Below are 14792 nucleotides of genomic sequence, written 5' to 3'. Positions count from 1 at the left end.
CGGCTTTCTGTACCTTCAACCCCACCCTTACTTGCCTCTAATCAGAGTCTGAGAGACAGAGGGGAAGCCCCAGCCCCACTCCAGCCCTAGATGATCTCTCTCGGTCCCTCCAGCAGACCAGGTACCGGGGGCTTTGACACCTCAGCCCTTTAGGATTCCTGATCCCCGCCGCACCCCGACCTGGGTTCCTCCCCTGCTATTGCCCCTCCCCCACCAGGCCCCACCCCAGGAGAGCTGTCTTCTGGTGCAAGGGTCCCCAGAGGTAGAGTTGGAATGAGCTGATGCCAGGAAGGACAGCTGTGGCCAAGGGCCTGGAACGAGGTGGGTGATGAGGAATGGGTAGGATCGCTGGGCCTGAGAGGAGGGGTGCCTCCTCCTATTGAAACCAGTGCATGTAGGGCAGAGTCGGGGGAGTCAAGGGGAAAGGGCGGAGGGGAGAAGGAGGGGAGGGTGCTCGGTACCTTCAAGGGCCCAGGGCGTGGGGCAGGAGCGCAGCAGCCTCCTCGGTGACATATACCTCCATCCCTCGGCGCATCTCCTCTCCGCCTCCTGTTGCCAAGACAACCTGCCGGCAGCTCAGGCCCGGCTCAGCCGCGGCAGCAGGGAGGGGGGAGGAGGAAGCTGTGGCTCCCGCTGCCTCTTCCTCAGAAATGGAGGGAGGGGGCCTGAGAGTGGGTCCTCAGTGCTGGGGCTGGGGGTTAGGGGACAGCTTCAGGAGCTAGGGTGCCCAGTGAACCCCACCAAATGCTCCGTCCTATCTCCCTTCATAAGGCTCTAGAATTGGCTCTAGGGGTGACCTCAGGAGAACCCTAATTCAGGGCTGGAGAGCAGGCCAGTCTTGAAGAGTATGCAGCACTGGGGAGAGCCCCCACTCCAGGAAGCCTAGTGTGGAGCTCGGGACAGTGACAGACAGCAAGGCAGGGACAGTCCTTGTGCTGAAGGGCCAGAGGGGTTGCTCCAGCAGGGTGCAGAGGCCCCTGGGCGCTGGCTGCACTGGGCACGCGGCTGCGGACCCCACACCTCTGCTGTCTCTATGTGGGCACCTTCACCTGGTCCCAAACCCTCTTTCATTCCACCTGAGAAAAGTCAGAGCACGGGACAGCTCTCTTCCAATCCCTCAAGGCCCCATTCCCACTGTCCCCCACCATGCCCGAGTCTCACATTCTATCGGAATGTCCCTCCATGGGTGGGGCGGGCGGGCCACCTTGGGCAGGAAGACTGCTCAGCCCAGCCAGGCCTGGACCCAAGGGGACTGCAGAGTGAGGGCTCCCTCTGTCGACCTGAGGAGTGGTAGCTGCCAAGGTCATTTTGCTGCCAGGGATCTGGGGTGTGTGTGTGTGTGTGTGTGTGTGTGTGTGTGTGTGTGTGTGTGTTGGTGGTGGGCATTCAGAGGCAAGGCAAGGGGACCCTTCTCACCCATGCCATCCTCTACCCCCACCTTGTCACTGTCCTTGTCCCATGGAAAGACTCACTCTGCCTCCAGCCTCCTCCCCCTGGGAAGGCCTCTGACCCCTCAAGGCCAGCTGAACTGAATTCCCCCATGGCTTGTCTGAGAGGGGAGGTTCTCCCCTTGAAAGCTGGCAACACTGAACAACAGGTGCCTGTTGGCTCAGGCCCCAGGCGAGTGGGCTTCCTCAGCTCTGCTCCATACCCAGCAGGCAGGAGGCAGCTGCCAGGGCTCTCGTACCTTTGGAAGTTCAGCAGTTCTCAAGACCTTGAGGATGGGCGCTTGTGTCCACAACACGGGGCCAGGGTTCCTGTGTCTCTCAGGCAGGGGGGTCCCAGGCCCCCAACGCCCCGTTCTTGGCTCCTTTCCCCACAAGGTCACTGATACCAGATGTCCTGGGTGGACTCTGGCCCTGCTGCCTCCTCCCTCCCCCAGGCCCTCTCGATAGGCTTCTCTGTCCACGTCTGGTCTGTCTCACTCCAGTGCCCCCCGGCCCCACCCCACACACCTACCTGCTGGGCGGGGGAGCTATCTAAATATTAACTTCTGGAGAGGTGGAGCCAGGGCACCTGGACATTCAGGGAGGAGGGAAAGGGTGACAGAGACCTGAAGAAAAGGATGAGGGCCCCAAAGCCACCATTCTCACCAGAGATTGGGAGCCATGTGCCCCTGCCTCCGGGCATTGGACTCTGCTGCTCAGACCCTAGAGCCTCCACTCCTTCAGCATGCTGCCACCAGACCACTGCATCTGGCCCCTGCAAAGCCCCTCACCATCTCCTCCCTGCCACAGCATAAGGACCAAACTCTTCATCATTTGATCCAATCACTTCCTGCCACTTCTCTACATAAATTTCAGCTCCAGCCAAGTAGATGGACTGTTCCCCTTCCCTGGAGCACAGCTCCCGTTTTCCCACCTTGATTCTCATGCCCGTTTTTCCTCTTGTCATTTTCCGCTCTGTGCATATTTTCTCCACTGAAATCATCTGAAATCATGCAAACCCCAGGCCTTCCACAAAGCCCCCACAAGCACCCTGGCCTGTGCTCTCTCCTGCCCCAGAACCCACGATGCCTGGGCACACTTTGCATGCAAAGTGTGGAAGCCGGGCAGAATCTAGAGTGCAGTGCTCACTAGCTGTAAGACTGTGAATGGCCTGGCATTTCTGAGTGTGAACTCAACCACATGTGCTACATGGGAACATCTCACTGCCCTAAAGAAGGATTGCAAGCAAGTGTGCCCTGAGTGTGGCCTAGCACATCTCCTGAGCTCGGTACATATTAGTTTTCTTATTCCCAATAATTCTTATCTCCCCTTTCCCTCTTTGGGGATGTATGAAAAAAAAAAAAAGGTTGCTTTGTTATGTCATGTGTAAGAGAGGGTTTTCCAAAAGTCCCACCAAAGAACAAATAATTGCCTTTTTATGGGTTTATCCCTCCAATTAAATTTCAAGTGCCTTGAGAGCTCTATCTTGTCCATGTTTTTTAGCACAGGGCTTGAATGTTGTAGGGGGAAAATAAACACTGGGACTAACTGCTTAAGCCCCCGCCCCACCCACGTCTGCCTAAAGAAGGAGGGAGAAGGCAGGATTCTGGCCTCTCTCCTGCCTCCGCCCAGAGGGGTGCTGGGCCAATGACTTCTTTCTGGGGCTTCAGGTGGTTTATTTCCTCAATAAACATTTACCCTGTGTAACATACTGTGCTGGGCACTGTCGGGGAGGAAAAGATGGACTACTTCTACATCTGGGGCCCTTGCTATTTAGTGGAATCATGACAAACATATACATCATGACAGTTCTGGACAAGCTGTGACATGTACCATAAGGCGAGGGCAAGTGAATGGCTGGCAAGACCAGTGGCAGTGGAGACAGTCGCTCATCCCAGGGAAGTGCTGAGAGCCTCTGGCACAGAGGAGGAGCCTGCGGTCTGGGTGTGTGTGTGTGCTAGAGCAGGACACGCCAGATGGCGGGAACCCTTCAAATGAGAATGGGGACGTGCTTGCTTGATAGAGTTGCAGTTTTCCAGCATTCTTAAAGGGGAGTTGTGGGGCTAGGGCTGAACAGGGAGACTGGACAGGGCTGGGCAGGAGTCTTAAAGATGACGCTAAGGAGTTTGGCCGGGATAGCGTGGCCTGGGTAGAGCTGTAGTTGATGGTAGGGAAGGTAAGTGGAGCAAACTCGGATGTACTGGAGTGGAGGGCAGTGTTGGGAGGCACAGAGATGATGTAGGGAGCGAGCGGAGATTTAGACGGATCCCAGTGAGGTCTGGCCACGGTGCAGAGCCCCAGGGTTTGGCAGAGAGCAGCCACGCGCAAGGAGGCGGTGGCTGAGATGCTGAGGTTGCTCAGAGGGGCAGCTGGCAGACAGAGAGCAGAGCGGGAGGGAATCTTGGGTGAGGGTCCTCTGTGAGGAGCTGGGAAAGAGAAGCCAGGCAGGACAGCTGAGGGCAGGCTGAGGCGGGTGGGGTGTGGCTCAAGGAGAAACAGTTCTTTGCCATGGCAAGTGCTTGGGGCTGAAGACACTGGGGACTGAGACAAGGCTTTCGGCTTGGTCCCTGGAAAGTCACTGTCTCAGCGTCAGAGGGACAGGACTGAACAGAATGATGTAAGTGGAACCAGTTTGTGTGGCCTAAAGAGTGAATGAATGTCCCCCTCTGACGACCTGCTTGGCTCCCCTCTGCCTCGTCTGGCTGTTTGGAGGACAGGACGGAGAAAGGGGAGGTAAATTTGTAAGCCATTTTTAGTGAGAGTTCTTGGTAATCCCAAACTGGTGTGAGATTTGAGGCACTGGTGGCCGCTGCCGCCACCTCCCTCCACCTGGTCACATCCTCCCCTAAATGGGTTCATGTTTCCCCAACAGCAAGGGGCTATTAGCAATTAGCCCCCTGTGGCTACTCCATGCTCACACCTGCATAGACCCAGGCGCTCAGAGGCAAGCAGGATTGCTGAAGCCAGGTGTGGTCTGAGGACCTGGGGGAAGTCTCCTTCCTTCCAACCGCCTAGATGTGCATGTTAAATCTCCTCTGAAGTGCCATCATTAGGGATCTATTCTTGTGGCTTCTTCCTTTTAGCATCTTCGAAGTCACCACTAGTTCTGGGGAAATGAGCTGAACAGACTTCCAGAGCCTGAAGAGCCACCTGGGGAATGGCAGCGCCTGGACACTGGGCAGAGGCACCGAGAGGTGTGGTGAGAAGGCTCAGTCAGAGACTAGGCAGGGACCCAGAGACCCAGCGACCCAGGGTGGGAGCAGGCGCTGGACACTTTGGGGATGGGGTAGGATGAGGGCACTCCCTGGGACAGCACAGGCCTCCGGAGCGGCCCTCCCCCTCCCTCTCCCTTCTCTGTCCCTCCCTGCCAGGTCTCACCTCAAAAAGCAAGAAAGAAAACAGTGAGGGCTTTCTGGAGCCAGCCCCCAGAGGCCTGTCGGTGCTGGGGAGGTCAAAGAGAGGGAGGGAGGGGCCGGAGAAAGGCCGAGAAGAAAGCACAGGCAGGACAAAGGGCCCAGTCCACCTTTGAAGCCGTCTCTAACCCGAGCGAGGGAGGGGCAGGGGTGGGCCAGAGAGCCGGGCTAGCAGGGAGGCAGTCTAGAGTTTTAAAGAATGTCTCAAATTCCTGCGGAAATCAGAGGGATTGTAAGAGCCCCCCTCCCCAACACACCTCCTTCCCAGCCTCCTCCCCAGCCACCCCCCAAAGTCCAGTCCTCTACACCTGGGGGGCCCCCAACCCTTTGTCCTCAAGTAATTGCTGGGTGTTGCCCCCGTTAAGTCCCATTGAACTCGCCAGTTATCAGCTGTGGCTCCAGACCACCCTCCCGACACACATCCCAGAAAACTACCCCCAACACGGCGCGGTCTTCACTGGGATTAAGGCTCTTTGTGATGGGGGAGAGAAAAAAGTAACCTGGTGAAAAGCAATTATGACGAGCAGTAGGGAGAATGTCTGTCCCAGGGCCGGGGACCTCCCTCTTGGCTGCCGCTGTCCCCACCCTCTAAATTGCCCCGTGGTGGGGGTGTCAGACTCTGCGCCGGCGCTCGCCATCAACTGGGACTGTAGCTGCACCCACCTCCCATTTTCACTGGACCAGGGCCTTTCCCCACTTCCTCTCTCCTTATTTTTAGGCCATTCTAGGGAGCAGAGAGGAGAAGGGATGTCTTTCATCCTTCTCTCTCCATAATCCCCCTCCTCAAGGTAGTCTCAGAAAGAAGAGGGAGGGGAGGGGAAACAGGCTGGAGCGGGTACATCCTCAGAAGAGAGGGCTCAGTGAGGGAAGGGGAAACTGAGGCTGGGGCCCCACCCCCAGAAGAGAGGGCTCACTGACGGTGTTCCCCCTGAAGAGCTGACCTGGTGGGGTGGGGGGGTTGTCCCTGCGAGGAAGACCTCCCCCTCGACAAGATTAAAAGCCAGCGCAGTGAAGAGGCGGGTTTTATGGCCCCCAAGTTCCACTCCCCACATGCACACCTGGAGGCCCCTGGGAAAGCCCACCGGAGAAGCTGGGGTGGGGGCAGGGCCGCCCCTTCCTCCCCGCCCCTCTCGCCCCCTCCCCCCAGGCCATCCGGGCCCGGCCGCTGCCTCTAATTGAGATTTGCCCTCAGGTGTGGCCCCCGCCCCGGCCCCGCGGGGACCCGGGAGGACAGGGGACGCCTTCTCGCCCCCTCCCCCTTCCGGGCGCCCAGCCCCGCTTCCCGCCCCCGCCCTCCTCACCGGAAAAAAAGCAATCTCGCTGCCCGAGGAGGCTCCTGGCGTCCGCGGGCCAACCGGGCCCCGCCGGGCTCCGCAGGGCCCTCGCCTGCGCCTCGGGCCTGGGGCCTGGGGCTCGGCTGGATGCACGTCCCGGCCCTGGCCCCGGCCCCTCCGGGGGCTCGGGTTTTCTTCCCCAACAGGTAGCACGGGCCGCGCCGCGCGAGCCCAGGAAACCCGAGCCCGCGCCAGGGAGGGGCCGCCCGGCCTGGACGCGCCCGCCTCCCGCGGGGCCGAGCCCGCGGCCTCCTGGGGGCCCCAGCGCTGCGGGCCGCGCCTGCACCTGCCGGGGCCACGCCCGGCCGGGGACGGGCAGGCTTGTTTCCAGCGGTGCTTGGTGGTCGGATCCCCCGCCCCGCTTCAGATAACCCATTTGCAGGAAAATGGTTTTATTCCGGGGCTGGGAGTTGGGGGTGGGGTGCAGGCCTGGGTCGTGGAATGTGAGGAGTGGACAACCCTCTATTTTCCTCTCTCTCTCTCTCTCTCTCCCTTTCTTTTTTCCTGAAACAAACAAACAAACAAAAGTCCCTTCCTACAGTCTAGCCAGGAGGAGTTTGGGCGCTGGGGGCAGACTGAGGGAGATCCGGGGAGCAGATTTTGAGGACAGCCATCTCCAGACGGTTGTCTGCAAGGCCTTCAGTCGCTGACCATTCAGCGGGCTTCAGGAGCCCGGCTGGGAGGCCGGCAGAGGCTGGCGGCCTGAGATCAGGGTGACACTCAGTTCCTCTCCAGGGCCTGCCACCCGTCCGGGAAGGGGGCACTGTGCCAGCCGCTCCTGGGGCACCGGCCTGCCCCTTCCCAGCTGGGGGCTCGGATGCTTCGCGGCCCTCAGGGTCCTCCCTCGGGGATCTGGCTCCCCTCCCGCCACCCCAGCCGTCCTTGGATTAAGAAGGGAAGGGGGTGGGGAGGCGGCCCAGGGGCTGCTGCCCCCTGCCTCCCAGACTACGTGAGGGGCTGGGGCCGCCGCGTGCGCTTGGTCCGGCGGGTGGGGGCGGAGCCCACAAACTCGAACTGCTTCTGCTTCTCAGCGTGGTTGGGGAAGGGCAGCTGGCCTTGGTAGAGGCGCTTGATGAAGTGGGCCTCGCGCTGGTTCTGGCGGCTGCGGGAAGCCTGGCGGGGCCGCCCCTGCCGCGTGAAGGCCATGAACCAGCCCTCGTGTCGGGCGTTCTGGAAGGCCGTGTAGTTGTTCTCCAGCACGATCTCCGTGAACACGCAGTCTTTGCTCTTCCCGCTGGGCTGCGGGAGAAGCAAGGACAGGAAGGGCATTTGTCCACCTACCCTGGTCTGGGGTGTCGCCCTTAGGGCCTATTTTGGACGACTGAGGAGGGACAACGGGAACAACGGGGCCGTGAGCCCAGGGAACTCTGCCTGGTGAGATGGCATCCTAGTTAGAGAGGCAACAGTGGCCAACGAGAACACACTTTGTGGACCTGAGTTGCAGGCTTGTTATTTAGCGGTGCTGTACCAGGCTGGGCCTCAGCTTCCTGAGATGCAGGTGAAGATCAAGCACCTGCGGCAGTTCCCAGCAAGCACAGGCCCTTAGCACTGAAATGCTCATGCAGCCTAGGTGAGGGGTGCTGCTGGGCATGGGAGAGGAGGCAGGTGCCTCCAATGAGAAGAAAGAAGGGTGCCAGTGCGGCCACTCATCCCACTCTGTCTGCAATCAGGGGTCTGTGCCCATTTCTTCAGACAAGAAGCCTGAGTCTTGACAAAGATAAGCAAACCAAAGGTGATTTGGTCAGCAACAGCCAAATGGGAAGCTGGGATTGCCTGGTTTCAAACGAAGTGGAGTTCTCCCACCCAGCAGGGCCGGGCCTACCGTGTGCTTTGGTCACAGGAGCAGCTGCTTAGTGTCTGTCTTGCTAGCTGGAGCCCACTGGCCCCACTGAACTTGGGGGAGTTCCTGTCTTACATCTGTGCCCCTCAACAGCTTTCCACCCTTTCCACCCTGAACAGCTCTTAGTCCTCCACCCAGAGGCTGCAGTGTCAGGTAGATGCTAAGCTCTTACTGATGCCTGCTGGAGAAATACTCCTGACATCACCCCACAGATCCCAGTGGCTCGCCAGTCCCCTCAGAGGGCTAATAGAGTCCCGGGGACTCGTTTAAATAGAGAAACCAGGCCAGGCTCCGTGGCTCACGCCTGTAATCCCAGCACTTTGGGAGGTTGAGGTGGGAGGATCGCTTCAGCCCATGAGTTTGAGACCACCCAGGGCAACATAGTGAGGCCCTATCTCTACAAAAAAAAAAAAAAAAATTAGCTGGGCATGGTGGCATGCACCTATAGTGCCAGCTACTACTTCAGAGGCTGAGGTGAGACGATTGCTTGAGCCCAGAAGTTCAAAGCTGCAGTGGGCTATGATTGTGCCACTGCACTCCAGCCTAGGTAGCAGAGCAAGACCCGGACTCTAAAATAAAATCAAGAAACCAGAGAGTGGCCCAGTGGGTGGGCTGAGAGTAGGATGGGAAGTCTTTACACAGGAGGGTGTGGCTCAGGGGAGAGAGGGGAGCGTGATGCCCTATATGTCCCCACCCCAGCAGGGCTGATTCTCTGTTACTTCCCAGTCTCCCAGCCTCACCTTCCCGATGAGCTTGCCCCTCTTGTTCATACAGATGTACTTCTCGCTCTCAGCCCCTTTGATGCGAACCCGGCTGCCAAACGTGTCCGTCTCCACTATGAGCTTGGCTGTGGTGGGGGAGGGGAGAAAGACCTCCGTCCATCGGGGCTGCCGGCCTATGGCTACAGCAGGGGACCACCCAGCCACACTGACCTCCAGACTCAGGCGAAGGGGTTGGGGACGCTCAGGCCCTTGGGGCCCTCAGCCCTGACACAGGATCTGGGGATGGACCAGGAGGTGAGGCAGAGTGGAAGTGAGGCAGAGTGGAGGTGTGGGTGGCCTGGGGGGAGGGCCAACTCTCACCAAACTTGTTGCCGTCCTCGGCGGTGGCGGAGATGCGACGCCCGGTGACCTGCACGTGCTTGCCACTGGTCCGGCTGTAGAGTTGGTACTCGCGGATCTGCCGCCTGCTCAGCTGGTCGGTCATGGCACCCTGGTCCCTCACGTACTGGTTAAAATTAGGAGACGGGTGATTCTCCCCCTTTGCGGTTACCAAGGGAAAAATAGTGTCAATTTGCTTTGGGTGACACCACCACTGGTCCATCCAAGGGAGAGGGGTGAGGAGGTGAATGTAGTGGGGACAGGCCACTTGTCCTGCAGAGTGAAGTGGGCATATGGCCATAACCTTCCCAGGCCCCTGGGTGAGCCGGTCATAACCTCTTTGCTTTGCGTCTACCTTACAGAAGGGACTGGGGTCTGCCCAGGCTGGGGGACACTTATTGACAGAGCACAGCCCTGGAATCAGGACTCTGGGAGCTGGAAGGAGCCCTTAGGGTTCTATCCCATCCTCATATTCTATGAAGGAGGTGCACGGGGCACACAGCTCATGAGGGACAGAACCCCTGTCCCTGCCTCTTAGACCAGAGCCTGTCATCTGCCCCAGAACTCCAGGGACATGCTCCATTAGCCAGGACAACCAGATTCCTTCCTCATCCTCCGCACTGGCCTTGAAAGACCCCGTGCCCAGCACACGGGCACAGAGCAGATGGTGCTGCGAGTTAGGGTCAGCAGAGAGCATGTGGGGGATTCTGAAAGCTCCTGCAGAGTCCCGTGAGCATTTCTTCAAAGCACTAACTGTGGAATCCTGAGCTCATACCCATCTTCTCCCCGGCCTCGCCTCCTGGTGCTCAGGGCCTTTCCAGTGTTCCTCCCTCCTCTATGGGCTGGAGCTGGGGCTAGGCACTACGGGACAGCAGGCAAGCAAGGTGCCTCCTTAGCGGAGGGAGGCAGAGGCAGCACCAAGAGGACAGGCACTATCAGCGGTGGCCCAATGGCTGCCCCTGCCAGGCAGCTCCTTAGCCATAGTGTAACAGAGGCTCCTGACCAGTTGGTGGGATGCGCCCGCCCACCTGCTTCCCCTTTGGGTTGGGGGAGAGGAACCATTTCTCCCCACGCACTGTGCAAAGCCAGGAGGAGTACCGCCTCCCAGCTAGGTCTCTCCTTACCCATCTGTAAGGCTGAGTGGGAGAGACTCAGAGTACTTCTTCCCCTCCATCCTGCAAGGTGCGACCCGGGCTAGGTTTCCTGGCTGCTGGCAACAGCCTCAGCTCTAGCATGAGAATGCACCTTTTTTGCTGTTTCTCTCTCCACCTGGATGCTGCTGCCTGTGCTGGGACAGCTTTTCCCAGCCCCTGCCCCAAATCACTAATCCCACCTTTATCCCAGGCCCAACCTCAGCCATCTGGACAGAGCTAGACCCAGATCAGCATCTGTTAGGGGCTACTCTCTCCTAGGGAGGGGGTGGGAAATATCACCTTTGAGACAGAGGGAGTGAGGGAGCAGCTCTCGGAGCTGGACGTTTAACCTGCGCAGGGTTAACGCTTCCTGTACACCATTGCTCATTTCCAATTGCAGCTCCCCATAGAGCAGCCTCTGCCCAGCCTCTGCAAGACCTGTCCCTCGCCCCACCCTGGAGCATTTGGGGTGGGGGACCTGCCCAGCCAGCCCCTCACTGGCCTCCCTTCCAGGGGGTGGAGTCCTGCCTATCCCAGCCCCGCCTCCTGGCCCAGGTTCAGGCCCTCCGCCCCTCTTGGCCGACGGCCTCCTCTGGCAGTCTGTTCCAGGTCAGGAGCAGAGAGCGCCCCCCCGAAGCCCCCTCCTTTCCTCGTCCCCCTTCAAGCCTTTCACAAAAGCAGCCCCACGCCCCCCCACAGCCCACAACCCACAAGTCCCTCTCCCCGCGGGACCTAGCCTGTCCCTTTCATGTTCCCGCTGCGGGAGGACCTCCCCTTCCACCACTGCAGACAGCTGCTTGTCAGACAGCCCCTCAAGCATGGCTGTGGTCCGGCCTGCTGGCCCCCCCTCCCAGGGGGGTGAGGGGGCACTTCAAGGGGGAAAGGACCGCTTTGCCACCTTCCCTGAGTCCTGAATGGGGCCTCAGCCAGGCCATAAACGCCCGGCCAGCCGCACCATTGTGCTAGTTCCCCTCCAGAACAGGTTGGGCCCACCCCCAGCCCCCTCCCAGCCAGGCTGGGGGCTTTCTTCTGGCTCCCCCTGGATGTGTGAAGCAAAAGGCCTGGAACGGGGCTGGAGCAAAAGGGGGAAGGAAGGGGGGGGCAGTTGTCTCTCCCTCTCCCACCCCCCCACTGCTTCAAAGGCTGCCCCTTTCCCTCTCCCAGAGAAAAGGCATTTACCTTCAAAAAAAAGTCCCCACTGGATATGAAGAGAAGCGGGCCTCTGGCCTGGGAAAGCCAAGCGATCTCTCCCCAGAGCGGTTCTGGACCAGTGCATTTTAATAGCTGCACTTTTATGGAGGATCACAAAAAAGGGAGCAAGCCTCGCACTGGGGGCTGAGACTTGGGGGTGGGAGGTGTGCATGGAGGGAGGTGGGGGGCCGACTTGGGGTTGGGGGAGTGTGGAGAAGCAAACCCTGCATCCCGTCCCAGTCCCAAACAAACCTCTTTGGGCTTGACCTCTGTGCCCTCTAGGTGAGGAGTCACCTCACCCTGGCCAGGCATTCTGGACATGCTCACGAGACCCCCACCCCAGGCATCCATATTGATGGGAGTGGGGTGGCGAGAAGGACATACAAGTGGTTTTGCATCAAAACCTGTCCTTTCAGGTACTGGCAAACCCAAGCATCACCTGAGCCATCACCTCCACCCGCTTCCAACCGCTCCAGGCTCCATCCCTCAAGTCTGGGGGAACCGGATGGAGAGGGAGGGAGAGGAGCAGAAACCCAGGGGAAGTGGGGAGGGTCCTCAGAGGGAGGACAGAGATAAAACCTCAGTCAGCCCCCTTCCCTGCCCTCCCGGTCAAAGGCTCACTCCCCTCCAAACCTCAGTGCCTCCTGGACCCAGGGAGAGGCCAAACTCTGCCTCTGGCCACCTGAAAGGAGCCGTTCCCCTGCACCCTCCCTGGTCAGGTGGGGTGGGAAAATTGGGGGAAAGCCGGTGGGAACGCCCGCCTACCTGAGTTTGACAGCAGAGAATCAGCAGTTGTAAGCATCTGTGCGGGGAGAGGAGGTAAGCCCAGGTGTGGGTACCAGCTGCAAGCCTAGGGTGCACCCAGGCCCCCGCACCCGCCCTGCCAGCCCCATGCACGCGCACGTGGGAGTCCCGGGAAGAGGAGGGCTGCCCTGAGGCTGGAAATGGCAACGAAACTCCAGTGGGAGAGGTAGCACACTTACAGAGTGAGGTTGGGCAGCAGGCGGGCGGCTCCCATCGCTGGAGAGGTTCCTCAGGCGGTTGCCCCCCTGCCCCCAAGCTCAGGAGCAGATGTGGGAAGTCCCCAGGGGTAGAGTCCCAGAGAAGCCAAGGTCTCTCCGAGCCACAGGTTTTCAGGGGGGCGAGGAGGAGAGAAAGGGGAGGAGGAGGAGAGAAAAGAGGGAGGAGGAGGGGGAGGAGGAGGGCGTAATTGGGAGACTGAGGTATGAGGTGTCCACCTTCCTGGCCAGTGAGGCTGCAAAGCAGATGCGGGTGGGGGCGTGCGCGCTGTGCCCTCTGGGCTGCCAGTCTCTCCTGGGCCACCCAGTACAGGGATGGAGCAGTGGGGGCCTTCTGAAGGAGGTGGCCCTGCTGTCTCCTTCTCTATTCCTGACCCTCACAGACTGGCCAAACTTGATGCAGGCAAACTCGATGTGTGGCAGGCCAGGGACGGGGAGCCCCTCCAGGTCTGCATCTCCTGCCCTCAGGTCTGGCGCCCCACCTCCCCGCGGGTGAGCTGCAGGTGTCAAGCGGGGCTGGGGTCTCTGGTTCTGGCTCTGGAGTGGAAATTCCCAGAAGCAGCCTTAAAAGGAGGAGCCTCCCTCCAGGGGGCAGGGGTGGGCTTGGCTTGGAGCAGCTGATTGCCCAGGAAGGAGGGGTTAAGGCTGTCCTGACCGGCAGCAAATACTGGGTGCAACAGGTTGGGGGTCAGAGGTGGGTTGGCAGGTACAGATGGAGGTCTTGGAAGAATCCCAATGGAGAGTTGCAAAAGCTGGCCTGAGACAGAGACTCGGAGAAGAGCTGGGTGTCCTGGCCTAAGCCCCTTTTCCTTGGGCCTCTGTAGTTCCATCTGAGAAATGAGGACAGGAATGCCTTAGGGTGTTGGGGGGTCAAGTGTGAAATCAGCATATAGCAGACTTCAAGATGTCTGTGTTCTGAGACCCAGCTCCACTCACCATTCTGCATCCCCTTCCTTCCAGTGCCTGTCCCTGGAGCCTCTCTGAGCTAGGAGCAGCTCGGAGTCCCGTCCCTGTGTCCCGTGTCCCTGAGCAGCTGCCTGGGATGAAATGCCTACCAGCCTCTTCCCATGACCTCCGGTCCCATACTGCTTGGTACAATGCCAGCGACTAGCCCATTTTGCAGATGAGGAAACTGAGGCACATTGGGAGGTAGTTTGCTCAAAATGGCCCAGCTAGTGAATGGAATAGCTAGAATGGAAAAGTCCATGCTTCTTCTGTTCTGCATGGATTGAGTTGCCACCCTCCAGATCCAGCCCCAAACCTGCTTCATTGTAGGGATACAGAAGCCTTCCTGGGTTTTCAGGATTAAAGGTGGAATCCGAGGTCCTGGAGACTGGTGAACAGAGAGCTGCATGCTGTTCCCTCCCTACAGAAAAGTGGATGACGGTGACTGCAGGAGATAGGAGGGCTTGGGGGTCTCTGAGGGAAGACCCAGCGTGAGCAAGCAGAGCTCAGGCCTCAGCTCTGGGCTCCCTGGAGTTCTCAGCGCCCCCAGGGTGGGAAGGGAAGGGGAAGTGGCGGATGTGGATTTATTTACCTAAAGAGATGACCAGGGGGGCGAAACTCTCACCTGTGGGTCCCTTCTCACCTTCCTGAGCTCCATCAATCCACAAAGTGGTCTGCCACCCCTGCCCCCATGCACTGACTGGTGCAGGCAGCTCCGGGCTGTCCTCTCCGCAGGCTCTTCCTCGGGAACCCAGCCCAGGAGTGGGTGCAGCCTGAGCTTGTGTGGGGAGGATGGGGCAAGCCCTGGCCTTGCTTACCTGGGGGAGTACAGGGTTTTGGAATGAAACTCAAAGAATGTCAAAGCTAGAAGGGGTCTTAGGGATTCATCATTTGTTCCAACTTCCTCATTCCTTGGATGAGAGCCAGAGAGGGCAAGGGTGTCGCCCAAAGCCTCACAGCTAGCTGGTGGCATGGCTGGGACAAGGCACCAGGTGCCCACATGCCCACCTCTCTGCTTTTCCCCTGTAGATCCTTCAGGTCACTTACATTACGCGTTCTTCCCATTATCTGCAGTCTGGGTTACACTCTGCCTCTTCCGGCAGCTCTGGCTCATTCCCTGAGAAACCTTCAACCTCACATCCACATCCTCACTGCTCCCAGTCCCCAGGCAGGGCATTAAAGAGAGCACAGACACGTGGAGGGGACAGCTCAGGCCTTGGGTTCCAGGGTGGAGGTGTCAGCTAGGGGTGAAAGGTGGGTAACGGTTCCAATTTATGCTGTCGGGACTCACTGTCCATGGGGACAGTGGGAGCCATTCAAGGCCTCTGAGCCCAAGCACCTGTTTCTATCCATGGGGACAGGGCCTGCCATCACTGGCCAGCCCTCAGGC

The 14792-nt window shown here is 59.3% G+C and overlaps 2 protein-coding genes across 17 annotated transcripts in view; both read right to left on the bottom strand.

Annotated features, from left to right (window-relative positions):
* The window catches only part of DMTN (dematin actin binding protein), a 33494-nt gene extending 27210 nt beyond the window's left edge, over positions 1–6284 (bottom strand). For 4 of the 14 annotated variants that reach the window (XR_009211662.1, XR_009211666.1, XR_009211659.1 and 1 more), the window contains exon 1: positions 462–593. The gene's annotated coding sequence lies outside the window, so the exon portion shown is untranslated. Of the gene's footprint in view, positions 1–461; positions 598–6141 lie in introns of those variants that run through there. The other 10 variants (XR_009211670.1, XR_009211668.1, XR_009211669.1 and 7 more) reach the window with 7 other exon arrangements.
* Positions 6285–6549: 265 nt separating this feature from the next.
* FGF17 (fibroblast growth factor 17) lies at positions 6550–14745 on the bottom strand. 3 transcript variants are annotated; one of them, XM_032144014.2, is made up of 6 exons: positions 13394–14745; positions 12422–13287; positions 12204–12240; positions 9097–9274; positions 8755–8861; positions 6550–7413 (listed from the first exon to the last, which is right to left on the bottom strand). In XM_032144014.2, the coding sequence occupies exons 2-6, from the start codon at positions 12454–12456 to the stop codon at positions 7120–7122; spliced, it is 651 nt and encodes a 216-aa protein (XP_031999905.1). In that variant the 5' UTR covers positions 12457–13287; positions 13394–14745; the 3' UTR covers positions 6550–7119. The 3 variants fall into 3 exon arrangements, with proteins under 3 accessions (XP_031999905.1, XP_058289580.1, XP_031999906.1); XM_058433597.1 differs by having other exon boundaries at positions 12422–14745; XM_032144015.2 differs by having other exon boundaries at positions 9097–9241; positions 12422–14745.
* Between the last annotated feature and the right edge of the window lie 47 nt (positions 14746–14792).

The sequence above is a fragment of the Hylobates moloch genome, unplaced genomic scaffold, assembly GCF_009828535.3.
Source record: "Hylobates moloch isolate HMO894 unplaced genomic scaffold, HMol_V3 SCAFFOLD_22, whole genome shotgun sequence".
NCBI classification, from domain to species: Eukaryota; Metazoa; Chordata; class Mammalia; order Primates; family Hylobatidae; genus Hylobates; species Hylobates moloch.
This window is presented reverse-complemented; position numbering and strand designations above follow the sequence as displayed.